The sequence below is a fragment of the Chaetura pelagica genome, unplaced genomic scaffold (genome assembly GCF_000747805.2).
Source record: "Chaetura pelagica isolate M959 unplaced genomic scaffold, ChaPel_1.0 scaffold369, whole genome shotgun sequence".
NCBI lineage: Eukaryota > Metazoa > Chordata > Aves > Apodiformes > Apodidae > Chaetura > Chaetura pelagica.
Genome location: NW_009970235.1, coordinates 1,034,838 through 1,049,166, shown reverse-complemented (window position 1 = coordinate 1,049,166; position 14,329 = coordinate 1,034,838). Strand labels below are relative to the sequence as shown.

Genomic DNA, 14,329 nt, shown 5'->3' with positions numbered 1-14,329 from the left:
AAGAGAACATTTAATCAACTCTAACCTCTCTCCACACGCCCCCCCAATATGACTTTCACACTCTTGACATCCTTTGCCTTCCCCCCAACATGAGTTACATGCGCTGGCGTGTGTTGCCAAGTCATTAACCAATGACTTGTGCAGCTTGTTAGTTCTCCAGGTGTCATGTGGCCCCCAGCTGGTGGCAGCAGTTTGCAGAGGGCATCTGCTCCCCCATCTCCCACGAAAACAGATATTTGAACTGAGCACCCCAGTTTGCAGCAGTTGACTTGTGATGGTTGGCTTTTGTCTTCAGAGACAATAAAGAGATGTCACACCCAACCAGAGGGGTGAGATTCAACAAACCTCCTTACTGGAAAGGAAGGGAAAAAGTGCTCCAAGCAGTAGGAGAAAGATTATTTTTTCTGAATTGAATTTTTTCATTTATTTATTTATTTTAAATCTATTTCTTTATAATTCATTTTAACTTTATTTTGAATCACAGAATGGTGAAGGTTGGAAGAGACCTGAAAGATCATCAGGCTCCAACTCCCCCTGCCAAGAGCAGGGACACCTCCCACCAGACCAGGCTGCACAAGCCTCATCCAACATGGCCTTGAGAGACCTCCAGGGAGGGGGCACCAACAACCTTCATGGGCAACCTGTTCCAGCCCCTTCCTACCCTCATGGTGAAGAATTCCTTCCTGATGTCTGACCTAAACCTCCCCTATTTCAGTTTAAAACCATCACCCCTGGTCCTATCACTGCCCTCTCTGGTGAAAAGTCCCTCCCCAGCTTTCCTGGAGCCCCTTCAGGCACTGGAAGTTGAGACTGCCCAGCCTGTAGTTCCCTGGGGGACCCCCCCTGCATGGGCAGGGACACCTCCCACCAGACCAGGTTGCTCCAAGTCCCATCCAACCTGCCCTTCAACACTGCCAGGGGTGGGGCAGCCACAGCTTCCCTGGGCAACCGGGGCCAGGGTCTCCCTGCCTTCAAGGTGAAGAATTTCCTCCTCATGTCTAACCTACATCTCCCCTCTTCCAGTTTCAATGCATTCCCCTTTGCCCTCTCACAACAAACCTTTGTCCCAAGTCCCTCCCCAGCTTTCCTGGAGCCCCTTCAGGCACTGGAAGGTGCTCTAAGGTCTCCCTGGAGCCTTCTCTTCTCCAGGCTGAACAACTCCAGCTGTCTCAGTCTGTTTCCACAGGAGAGGTCCTCCAGCCCTATGATCATTTTTATGGCCTTCTCTGGACTCAGTTGTTCAAGATGAATCAATCGTTACCAGCTCAAAGCCAAGAATGTGCCAATATAAATCTAGATTTCTGAGCCTGGGCTTTTCCATCTGCTATGGGATGGATCTTGTACTCCTCCTTCATCTGCACATTCCCATGTACCATGAATCATCCAGAATGGTTGGTTTAAAAAGAAAGCAGGAGCAGAACATCAATAACCACCTTTATCCAAGGCAGAACTGTAACCTTGACCATTTTTTGTTTTCTTCTCCTAGTTTTTTTACAAAAAGGACAGTGATGCATTCTCCTTATTCTCATGGTTGGCTCACAGAGAGGAGGTTGCTCTTGCAAAGACCTTTGGAGGCTCTTGGTGACCAGCATGGCAGCAGATGTATTTATAGGAGGCATCAGGCTGAAGCCAGACTGCCTGAGGCTGCCTCCGCTGTTTGCCCACAACGCGCTGGAAATAACATTGTCTTCAGACAGAAGGTTTAAAAAAGGTTCTCAAGGCACATTGTATTAGATTTCACCACCAAAAAAAAAAAAAAAGAGAAGAAAATAGAGGTTAAAATAATCCCACACATCTGTGAAATGATTCTATAGTAGGCATGGTGGTTTCCATATCACCAGCAGAGCAGCACAGCAACAACTGCGTCACAGCTCAATACCCTTTGTGCAGATAAATTCTAAGAAAAATCCTCAGCCAATACTTGTCATTTCTTTCAGCAGAAGTATCAAAGTATTCCAGCAATCTGTCTTCAGCCTCCTGCAGCACTGGAGATCCAAACAGCCTATCTCTGGATGCACAGAGAGACCCTTGTAAAGCCTCAAATCTCTCGAATAACTTCACTGTTCAAAATAATGCAACTATTTTGCCATCTTGAAACCCAGTATGAACTACATAATCTTCATGGCAAGTCTCATTAAGAAGCAGGTCATTCTTTGGGAAGGAAGGATATTCTGAAGATTTGAGTAGGTCTCATTGGTTTTCCTCCCACTAAATCCACTCCTCCACATGCAGCACGGAACTCCAAGAAGAGGAGAAGTAAATGATCAAACCATACAAATAATTCACCAAGAACTCCTGCACCAAGTGCTCCTGCAGCTCTACAGCTTATTCAGATGGATAGGAAGGAAATGATGGAGAGCTGAATGTACTGTCCTTCAGCAGAGCTTGGAGAGCTCCAGCCCCAGATGGAGACGTGGAAGGATGCAATCTGATGCCTCCACAACTGCCCCTCTCATCCACATGGCAAACACAGAGTGTAGTGACTTCATGTGCTTGACAGATTTACAGGAGAAAACTAATTAGGTCACCAGTTATAAGCTGGTCCAAGGAGAAATAAAGAGCCATCAGGAGATCTGCATATTCCTCAGGCTTAGGGAGGAGCACTGACCTGCTAAGAAATCCCACTCCAAGTATGGGAATTTGCTTACGGATGATGGAATCTTGCCTTGCTCCTGCAAAGCCAACAGAGGTTGCCAAAAGCCAAGTGCCCTGAAATCCCACCTCACTGAGGTAGCATCTCTCTCTCCAGCCTTCAAGAAGGGTCTTCCCTCCTCAAGTCCCTTCTCAAAAGTGTACCAGAAATAATCATTGAATCATGGAATGGTGAAGGTTGGAAGGGATCTTAAAGATCATCAGGTTCCAACTTCTCTGCCATGAGTGGACATCTCACACCAGATCAGGTTGCACAAGCCTCATCCTCATCCTTAAACATCTCCAGGGAGGGGGTATCTATAATCTCCCTGGACAACCTGTTCCAGCACCTTACTACTCTCATGGTGAAGCATTTCTTCCTGACATCTAACCTAAATCTCCCCTCTTTCAGCTTAAAACCATCCCCCCCTTGTCCTATCACTGCCCTCTCTGGTGAAAAGCCCCTTCCCAGCTTTCCTGGAGCCCGTTCAGGCACTGGAAGTTGCACTAAGATCTCCCTGAAGCCTCCTTTTTTCCTGGCTGAACAGCCCAAACTCTCTCAGCCTGTCTTCATAGGATTCATTAAGGTTGGAAAAGACCTCTAAGATCATCAAGTCCAACCATCAACCCAACACCACCACACCAACTAAACTAAACTGCCACATCTACACGGTACTTTAACACCTCCAAGGATTCTACCACTTCCCTGGGCAGCCTGTCCAATGATCAACTACTCTTTCAGTAACAATTTTTTTTGTGAATCTCCCCTGGCACTACTCGAGGCCATTTCCTCTCATCCTGTCAGTAGTTACACAGGACAAGAGACAGATCCCACCTCACTACAACCTCCATTCAGGCAGTTATGTTGATCATCCCTGTATTCAAGGAGATGTTTCTCTCTTGAGTTCTCAGATCTTTTATAATGGTGTAGAGGTAAAAACCCTGTAAGTCTCAGGGTTTCTGGGAAGAGCTGGTTTAATTCCCTGATCTCAGCTGGCCACAAAGCACAGCTCATCAAATACCAGCTCTACCAAAACTAATGATATGGAGGTTTTCCATCGACCTCACTCAAAGAAGAATTTCACCTGAAGGGAGGGCATGAAGACTGGCATAAAAAAAAGGCATTTTGAAGATCTATCACATACTTGCTGTATCATACAGCCCAATTATATGTTGTACATCCATGAAACATCAAGTGTTTTAGCAATGTTCTTGTCCTGCTTGTTCTTAGATAACAAATGGTGTTTGGAGAAGCCTCCTCCCATTGTAATTAATAGACTGAGCCATCTTGGGTACATGTTACCTGCTGAATGATGGCCTGCATGGTTGTTATCATTAAGGATCATTATCATTATTAAGCAACACCCTGTCTTAGCAAACCCAAAGCAAAGCTTAAAGTTCAACCTCTCCTAATCTATTGAAGGTCATAAAGAGCTCAAGTCTGGCCTTGCAGAACCTGCATGAGCATGACATTTCTCCCCCCTCCCTGCAAATTAACACTGGAAAGCAAAAAGAGACCAGAAGATTGGGGTGGCATTTTCCACAGGTGCTGAAAAATAACTTTTATGTGAAATTAAATGGCACAGCAGCAAGTCTGGGCAAAGGCAAGAAAGAAATTGCTCATGGATGAGCCCTCTGAGCACGTACCAAGGAGACAGAAGAGCAGTTAAGGTCTTCATGATGTTTGAGAATCCTTGTATCTCAAAACGTTTATTTAAAACCAGCAAATCTCTGGTTGGATTTTATTTTACAGGTAGCAGCAAATCATATGGTAAATTAGAAGCTAATTTGAGTAATTCAGCCTACAATCCCTCATATACAAGAATGAAAGGGACAATTTAATTGAATGGCTGCCACCAAACTCATGTCAACACTCCTTGGCATCAGAAATGAAAGAGTTTCAGACCTACCTGCTCAAGTTTAAAGATGTGTTGGTTAAAGTAGTGCTGCAGGCGCTCGTTGGCAAAGTTAATGCAGAACTGCTCAAAACTGTTATTTTCATAGTCTTCAAACCCAAAAATATCAAGCACTCCAATGGATAAAGTCTGCAAGAAAAGGAAAAATGCAGATTAGAATAAAATCTCTTAAAGGAAATGGATTCTTTGTATGCAGCACCTAAGCAAAAGGATACAGAGTTAAATACATTTAACATCAGGACTTGTAATTGTTCCTGGAATTGTTGGCATCCTACCAGCTGGAACCCTGGAACCCTTCACCTACACCACAGAGACAACATGTAACTTTCAACAGCTGGACAAAGACCTTTTTCTAAAATAAAAGTCCTTTCAGTTTTTATTTTGCTTTGTTTTGTTTTTAATTTCTCTACAAATTGCCATCTTTGAAGAAACCTGAACCCAGTTCCACATTACTCTATTGGATCTGAGACAGTGTTTATCTTTTGAGGGCAAATATGGGTTGGGGAGAGGAAGGTTTGAACTGTGAAGACCCTCCACAGAAACATGGCTACAGGGTGCCTACAGGGTATGTAAGTGAACACACTCCACCTGCAAAACTTCCCAAGAAACACCTGCTGAAAGAGAAGGCTCAAAACCATCCCCTGATTTTAGGATCCTTCATAATTGAGAACCTGGGCGACAGATCTGAGCATATAAAACAAAAGCTCCTTCTCTAACCTAACAACCCAAGAGTTTGCTTTCCCTGCTTCCTGTGCCCTTTGAAGACTCAGGTACTGCTTGTCTTGAATGAAGACCTTCTCTGGTCTGAGAAGGGAACCAAGCCTCACTTCCCAGCTCCAGCACAGCCATCCCCTCCCCAGGCCCCACAACACGAGAAATGCAGTTCAGGATCAGCCCAACCCACCTCTCAGCCCAGCATCTCCAATCATGGCAGCAGAACATCTTATCCCGGGTATATCAGCATGGCTCTTCTGTGGTCATTTCCTACCTTTTCTACCAGCACCCATGGTTTAGGGAGGGCAGAGCTGGAGAGGAACCTCTGTGTCCCTTCACTCCACAGACCAGAGATGTGTAAGGAGGTACCCATCCAATTATTTTTTTTACCCATCAATGGTCTCTCACCACTCTCAGGCTACTTCCAGAAGTTCATCTTTAAAGGCTTTTCTTTTACTAAACCCATGCCCTATAACACCAACTGCAGGACTTGGTGAGTTACAGTTCTAAATTGCCTTTTGTCCACACTTTGATTTTGGTTATCTATTCAAGAGCTTTAAAGCACTGAATAAACACCATAGCACCTGCAGAAGTCTGCTTGGGTCTCCAGATACACACTTGATTTGGAATATATTCTTGGCCAGACTCTTCCATGGCTGCTGATGCAGCAGAAGACAATGTTCCCTGGCGTCAGTAAGAATTTGTCTTCCAGGTGGTGGGGTAGTACAAGGAGTGTTGGTGCCATTTTTTGTGTAGGAAGTCACAGCAAGCTCTCACACAGTTGCAGTTGCTGGTGACACCTCAACTGTAGCCCACCCCAGCCTTTTCTCCAAACTGAAGAGCCTTAACAATGTTTGGTCTCTCCTCTAACCATGGTCATAAAGATGTGGGTGCACCTAGGTATGTTTTGTTGGCAAAAGGAGGCCAACACCACTGTGAATTCCCACCTTGTTTTGCAACCTCCTGGCCTCCTCTTCTCCTCCCACACCAGCCAGGCAAGGGACAGCAGTGGACCACTGGCTACACATACCTTGGCCCCTGAGCTAGTGCAACCCACCACACCCCATCTCAGACCTCCTCTTAATGGGAGCAGAAATGTAGACCTTTCTCCTTTGGGTAGACACTGGTTTTCACAAAACTTGAGAGCCCAGTGCCCTGAGTCCTCTGTTTGTTGGATGAATTTGGTAAACATGGGGAAAAAGGGAGGTAGGGATGAGCCAGCAGACCAACCTCACCTACACTGGGAGACTGCGCAAAACCAAACTTAGGTAAGTATAATTTCTGCTGCAACTCCCAAACCTCTATATGACTTCTTTGTTAAACAAGTAATTAATCATTAGTTACAAATAAAACTCAGATTGTGTCCATCTATAAAGCCTGTGGCCATCAGAAAAGGAGTGAAGAGCCTGAATGACACAGGCACAGAGAGCTGTGCCAGCAGTTCATGCTCTGGGGTCTCACCAAAGCCATCTCACTTATGCACAGCTTCTGTTCAACATTATCATTAATTAATTAAAAATAATAAGCAAGGCAATATCATTAGCACTGGTTGAATGAGCCAAACCTCAAGCAGGGAGGAGAAACACCTCCAGCTCAGCAGCACCTGAGAGCTGCCAGGAGCCCTGGTTTAATTTTATTGGTCTTACCTGCACTGTGGATCTCCTCAGACTGCCTTCTGAAGTGGCCTAACTGCACTCCAGAAACAGGACCCAGGCTGCCCACCAGGCTCTCCACACCACAGGCTGTTCATTTTCAACAGACCATGTAGTGTGGGAGGAAAAGATTCCTCTTGTGCTCAACTCCTGACAAGGGAACCACCTATGGGTGGAACAGAGAGAGCTGCAGAGAGGCCACCTGGCTTGGGAGCTGGAGCTTGTGTGGGACAGACTGGCTACCAGAACAAGGGAAAACACAACAAATAAAACATAACCACAGTAAAAAGACTCTAACTCATTTTTCCAAGAGGTCTTGAGCCACTTTGTCCTTCATCCAGGTTTTTCTCCCTATTCCAGGGCCAGATTCTACCCCCTTGCCCCCAGCCATGCCATGACAAGGGTGGCTACTGAAAGGCCTTGGCCACCTTCCCAGAAGTTTGCATCACTTAGCAAAATGCCCATGAGAAAGAGCTGTTTGACCAGGAGATGGACACTGGGAAACCACTGGACCAAGGACTGAACCTGGCAGAGGGATTCGCTCTCCCTCGCTGCTTCCTCCTCCTGCTTGTCCCAACAAACGTGGCAGACACATTCATGAAATGCCAGCCTAACAAGCAGAAATCTTCTGCTTCACCTTTTAAAATAGGTTTCAGTAAGAATTCTTCTAAAAATCTTATTATAATAGGCAGCTCATGTTTTATACATTAGACATGGCATCAGGAAAAAGTGACTTCTTATCCATGACACTGATGCTCAATTTCCACTGCCCTTTGCTTAAGCAAATCCCAACCCCAGCCCCATGCAAGCTTCTCCCTCCAATCCTCAGGAGCTTCCAAACATTATCTTGAATAAAAGACTTTATTCATAGAATCACAGAACATGCTGAGATGGAAAGGACCCATCAGGATCACTGAGTCCAACTCCTGTCCCTGTGCAGGGCACCCCAAGAATTGCCCCATGTGCCTCAGAGCATCATTCAAATGCTTCTTGAACTCAGGCAGGCTTGGTGCTGTGACCTCTGCCTTGGGGAGCTGGTTCCAGTGCTCAGTCATCCTCTGGGTGTAAAACCTTTTCCTGATATCAACCCTAACCCCCCCCTGCCTCAGCTTCCTGCCATTTCCCCCCAGTCCTGTCACAGGAGTGAAGAGATCAGGACCTGCCCCATCTCTTCCCTTCCTGAGGAAGCCAATGAGGTCACCACCCCTCAGCCTCCCCTTCTCCTATTGCACTACATAAAAGCAAGACTCAGAAAACAAAGCACACTTCCAAAATCCTTATGGAATTACCAGCCCTGGCTTTCACAGATGCTCTGTGGAAATAGTTAAGCCCCTGCCACGAGTGAACACTTCAAACTAAACAAGGTTTTTGAGCTCTCACAAACATAATTCAGTAAGAAATAATTGAGGAAAAAAACCCAATTCCCCTCTATTTCAATGTTGGCACATTTACTGTGTTGAAACTTAAAAAATACATTTTTCTGTGTGTAAACAAATTTGCAAAGCAAAATAAAAAAAATTATATATATATTTATTTTTTTTTGCTATTTCAGAGGTAAAAGTATCCTATTAAAAACTTGTATTTTGAAGTGGGTTTTTTTGTTGTTGTTTTTTTGTTTTTGCTGACCCCTCCCCCAAATTCAATAAACTCACTGAGGAAAAAACACAGAACTGAAACAAGAAAATAATCTGTATTTAACAAAATCACTGCAGGTGTTAAACCACGTCTACAAGATGAGGATGGTTAATTCTGCCATGGTTGTTAAATGGGGAAAAATAGGGGTTTTCTTATTTCACTGACTGTGTGGACAACTCCTGAATATAAATTTTTTTTTGGGGGGGGAGGGTTTCTTGCCAAGTTTTATGCCAGAGGAATCAGGGCAGAGCTCTGTGGTCAGTCAGGTTGGTTGCCCTCTGCTGCAGGAGGCAGCACCACAGAGTTCCCAAAAGGAAGAGGTCAATGTCTTTAAATAGGTAAAACTTTCAACAAATGAGTCATAGGGAATCTGTGGCTATTTTTCTGCTCTCTGGCCCCAAGTCCTCAATTGTATATATGTAATTTTTTGCATTCTGAAGTATGGATGATGATCTTTGGAGGTCCCTTCCAACCCCTAAAGTAGCTTCAATCAACCAGCACAGAGACTTTTCTTACAGCGAGGTGAAAAGAAGATTATTTCCACTGAGGTATGTGGAATTTAACTTCTTTTGTTCAACTGCCTGACAAAAACACAGAATCTGGCTGGTTTGGGGATTAAGTTTGGGCTCAATATTTAAAGAAAGTAATCAAAGGAATTTTACCTTCACAAATCTTGTGATTCTTCCAAGCCACACTTTGAACAAGTGCCATAAGGACATCAGGCAAAGATGTCCTATCATTTAGACCTCAATGAGCCAAATCTGGTGTGTGTGTTAATGCTGTTCCTTTATCAGAACTAACATTTCAAATGAACAAGTGAGAGCAGGGACAAGCCTGCAGCAAGTGACTGTTATTTAGTGTATCAAATCTATAGCAAAATTCCTGCACTTAGAACTGTCCATCTACAAGGATTTGGGAAATTTGGGCAAATCTTGGATTAGGAATGATTTCCTGTTTGTGATGCTAACAGAGACTTCATGGTTACCAAAACCACCAAACACTTGAACACAAGTCCTAAGGACCTTCAGTAAATGATGGTGCTGAAGCTGGGTTCAGGTGCTCTGCAGTTCCCAAACCACCAAAAAGTGATTGTTGGAGCTGATTCAGGTCACCCCAAGTGCACTTTGGTGATTTCATTCCACCATGGAGGTACATATTGGCAATCACAAATAGGTTTGCTTCAGATTCTGGGGAAAAATCTTCTATATGTTTTTTATTATTATTTGTATGAGTTTATTAAAAAAAAAACACCTTTACTTTTTACAATATTCCAAAGCCAATACTGTAAACAAACCCAACAAAACCAAACAAAACCACTAAATCTAAATGTCTAGTTCAACCTACATCCCCACAATAGACAGGGTGACCTGTTGTATAAAGTGAGAGGCAGTGATTTGCTACAAATTTGAAAGCTGGGACCTAAAAATAATGAACAGATGGGCATTAAACCCTTTGCATGCTTAGCAGCTCTTCCCTCTGCTTCAGGTCAGAGCGCCGAGGATTAACTACTTGATTAACTTGAAATGAATTTTCTTCATGCACACGAATTCCTCATGAGTTCAACCATGTATTTGCTTCCTGACCATTGAATTAAATTATTTATCTTTGTGGCCATGAATTGACATTCACCAGCAACATATTTACAGCACCTTGTCAGAAACAGCAGCAGGGTGATTGAGGCACAAATTAAGACACTTCACAGGAACCAAATGGGAAAAACTCAAAAAAACCCTCAGAAGAAACATCTTTGGTCCACCACAACCTACACTATGTCATCATTTTAAGCAACAAGATGGCCTTCTAACAATTCTTAACCTAATTTGTAGGAGGGGAATTAAATGAGACTCTCTGAGGATTGGTAATCTAGCTCTTGAGAGGAGGAAAAGTCTCTGACCTCATTAATAAAGGTCAAATTTCAGACAGATCATGAGAAGATAGAAGCTAAAAGAACTAGGAGATGGAGGAACACAGAGTCAGAGTGAGGCAGCATGAAACCATCCCTCTCAAATAAGTTATTCACCACTTAGTTCAGAAATAACACGCTTTGAATGCTGTCAGTAAGCAAGATAAGCAAATCTCACTGCATTTCCCCAAAATAATTCACTGTACATTTCACTGTTTCTGGAGATCAAAGGTCTGATTTAGATCTTCCAAAGTCTTGCTTGAAAAACAGTGGAAGAACAATGGCTGGGTGTTTATTTTTTTACCCAGTTTCATCTTTTGATCTTTTCCTTGCTGCTGACATCAAATAAACACACATATTGGGATATGAACATTGTTACCATTCCCACTGTTCCAAGTCCTCCTAAGGTTTGGACTTTGTTAGGATCCAGGTCTCCTTCTCACTTATCACCAAACCACCAGCAGTAAGACAGGAGTAACGAGCTATAAACATCTGCCTTTCCAAACACCATTTGCACCCAGGAATGTTACATCCACCACCAGTTTGGCTGAGCAGGAGCTGTGGTCAAGTTGTCCAAGTGTCTGGGGCAATGCTGCTTTGCCCCAGCAGAAGGACTTTGATGGATGCAGAGATGGCTGCATGTGTATCCACAGAAAACCTGGATGTCATTTGTGTGCCACATGCTCAGCATTTGTCATGTCCAGACCCTGGGCTACCACAACCAGGTGAATAACTCTGGTCAGGCCAACTTCTAGGAGGGCCATACAAGCTTGCCACGAGGTTGGTTTATTTTTGTGGAGGACCACTGAAATAAAAATTCACACTCATGATGAGATACACTTACATATTGATCCTTCTCACCAACCTCAGATGCAGTTCTCCCCTCATATACCCTCTGAATTCAGAGGGGTCTGACTGTTATTTTACCTCTCCCTAACACAACTGCCATAGAAGAAGGCCCTCTGCCAAAAATCCATCATATGACAACCTTCTGGACCTTCCCAACCTGTGAGATTATTTCAAGATGTATCTTAAAAGTCAAAGTAGTACTGGTGGTAAGTGTGGGCTGGGATTAAGTCAGGACATTTGCTGCGTGTCGCTCACCCGCTGCCAACTCAGGACTCAACAACCTTCCATGGTGAGGTGCAAGGTTGTATTTTCTTTCAAAAATCAGAGACCCAGTGTGTTTAGGAGATTTATGGAGGGGTCTGGTAGATGCCAGCAAATAGATGTCACCACAGTGCTGAGATCTTGCTTTGCAGTGAGGACCTATTTCCAGGGTTTGGAGATGCCCCTATTCCCAGCTCACCTTCTAGTTACTCATTGGTTTTGCCCAACCTCAAGACCACTATGGGAGGTTAAGAAGAAACTGTATGTTCAACTGGGATTTCTCCAAGAATGAGCTGAAAATATTAATGGGCATCAGCTTCCCAAGGCAGGAAAGGGTGGGAAATGCTGGTTGGTGTCTCAGCAGCAGCCACAGGGCTTGGGATGCCCTCAGCCACTTGCTGGCTCTGATATTATGCTTTGAGCACCAAGGGGCAGCTATTCCCAGCACTGCCCAGTCCAGGCAGGTGTTTCTCCTCCCTCTGTGCTGGAAGGACCCAAGTTGAGGGCTAGAAAAGAACAAAAGGAGTGAGGAGGTGATGGTGTAAAAGAACTCCAGGGAAAGTCGACCAGCCAATGCCTGAGGAAGCTGCTCTGCAGGTCTGGGCAAGGCACACAAACTCTCTTACTTAACCTCTGTGCCCACGGGATGGGCAGGATTTGTGCATTTTCCTGATTTCCAGGGGCTTGTGACAATCAATCCACCTTCATAGAGGACTCTGAAGATAAACTTAACTAGAAGTATCTATTTCTTGGTACTTTGTGCACTACTTTCTCAGAAAACCTGGCCCAGGATGGCTTGGCTGGATCTCTGTGCTGCTCTGAGCCTGCACATTCCTGCAGCTCTGGGTACTGGGTGTTTGCCAGCAGAGGCAGAGCTGCTCGTGCCAAGGGCAACGCTGCTCCTGGCTCCTGCTGCCTGACCTGGATCTTAGGGCTACCCTGTGCAATTTCAGGTGGGAAAAAATGGGTCAGAAAACTGGGAATTGGGAACTCATGAGATGACAGAGGGAGACAAGCAAAGGGAAGGTCGTTATGCTGCACAGGAGTCTTGGCTGGAGGAAGCAGAGGGTTAATGTGCAGCAGTGATGCTGGGAAACAGCTTGAATTTGGGCTGTTCTGGCTTTTACCTGCTGAGATTTGAGGTTGGGAACCAAAGTTTAATGGCTCATAAACACCTACTGCCCTGCCCTGCTGTTACAGACAGGCTGACTATGCAAGAGGCTCCCAGTGTGATTTTTGCATTTAAATATTAGGGATCAGATAATATTGCTTAAAAACCACTGGATGGTTAAAAAAAATTAATTACTACTTGAGATGCATTTCCTTGTCAAAATTAATCCACTTTTTCTGCTTCACCCCATCACCCTCTACAACTGCCTGGAGGGATGTTGTAAAGAGGTGGGTGCTGGTCTCTCCTCACAAGTAACTGGTGACAGAACAAGAGGAAATGGCCTCAAGCTGCAGTGGGGAGGTTTAGACTAGACACTGGGAAGAACTTTTTCACTGGAAGGGTTGTCAGACACTGGCACAGGCTGCCCAGGGAGGTGGCTGAGTCACCATCCCTGGGTGTGTTTAAAAGTCATCTAGATGTGGTGCTTGGGGACATGGCTCAGTGCTGGGCTTGGTAGAGTTGGGTTAATGGTTGGACTCCATGATCTTCAAAGTCTTTTCTACTAGAAGTGATTCTGTGAAAAGCATATTACCAATTTTTATATCCAAGTATTCCTTTCCAGTCTCTAATTCTGCTCCACAATCATGTCTCTGGAGCTCAGCAAGGGACAGGCGACGCTGCAAACCTCTGCAGCTTCAGTCCCATGGCACGACCCAAACGCAAGGCCAGCAAACAACCCTCCTCTTGCCAGCTACAGCTTCAGCCTGGCTGTACAAGCCCCCAGCCACACACACTGCTGGCCCATGCCCAGAATTCCCAAGCCAGGGTGAGCTGCCAGCGTGTGCGGGAGCGGACGTGCTTTGTGGGGTCAGCATCTCCCCATCACCATGAGCACAGATGGAGAGATGAGAGGTTGTGGAGAGGATGTCCTGGGTGGCAGCACCCAGCTCTGCTACTGCAGGAAATGTCATGTCATCCTTTACATCAATCCCCTGGGAAAGCAGCTGGGCACTGTGCTGCCTTTGCTCTTCCCACCACCACCTTTTTTCTCCCTCCTGCCACTTCTCTGCTTGGTAGAGCTGTGCTGTCTCAGCACCTACCAACACCACAGCTCATTCACCTTTCATAATTACATTTATGGAGCAACTTCACCACAATGCCTCCCGTTCCCAAGACTTCCTGTTCTCCCCCTCAATTCTATACACTCCTATAGTTTCACACATCAAGGAGTAAAACAGTTTGGCATTGCTCCTGCAGGGGGTGGGATAACAGGCTTTTGTGGCCACAACAAAACATCTCCCCTTGCCACCTTGATCACACATGATTCGAGGTGCTTCACCCTTCCAGCAAACACCACTTAAAATAACAATGTCTAAAATACTGAGGAAAAAATCGACTCGGTGTTAAGCAACGTGCAGTTAGGGGCTCAGGTGATCTTTCATCCTGCAGTTACCTATTTTAAAAAGACATCAGTGGGGAGAAAAGAGGTGGTGAGATGTTACCTTGGTGTTTTCCTCCATGTCCTTGGAGTTGAGGAGCGCGTGGTTGATTCTGAACACTATCCAGTCGAACAGGGCGCTGTACAGAGACTTGGCCATGGAGTTCCTCACTGTCACAGCCTGAAAGGGAGGATAAAACAGGTGATGGGAAACCATTC

General features: G+C 45.0%; 1 protein-coding gene across 1 annotated transcript in view; it reads right to left on the bottom strand.

The window, feature by feature from the left end:
• The window catches only part of MYO9A (myosin IXA), a 162,275-nt gene that overhangs the window by 70,617 nt on the left and 77,329 nt on the right, over window positions 1-14,329 (bottom strand). Inside the window, exons 9-10 of the mRNA XM_010005936.1 lie at window positions 14,175-14,291; window positions 4,542-4,676 (exon numbers count right to left, since the gene is read on the bottom strand). Of these exons, the coding sequence (XP_010004238.1) occupies window positions 4,542-4,676; window positions 14,175-14,291 (252 nt within the window). The remainder of the gene's footprint in view (window positions 1-4,541; window positions 4,677-14,174; window positions 14,292-14,329) is intronic.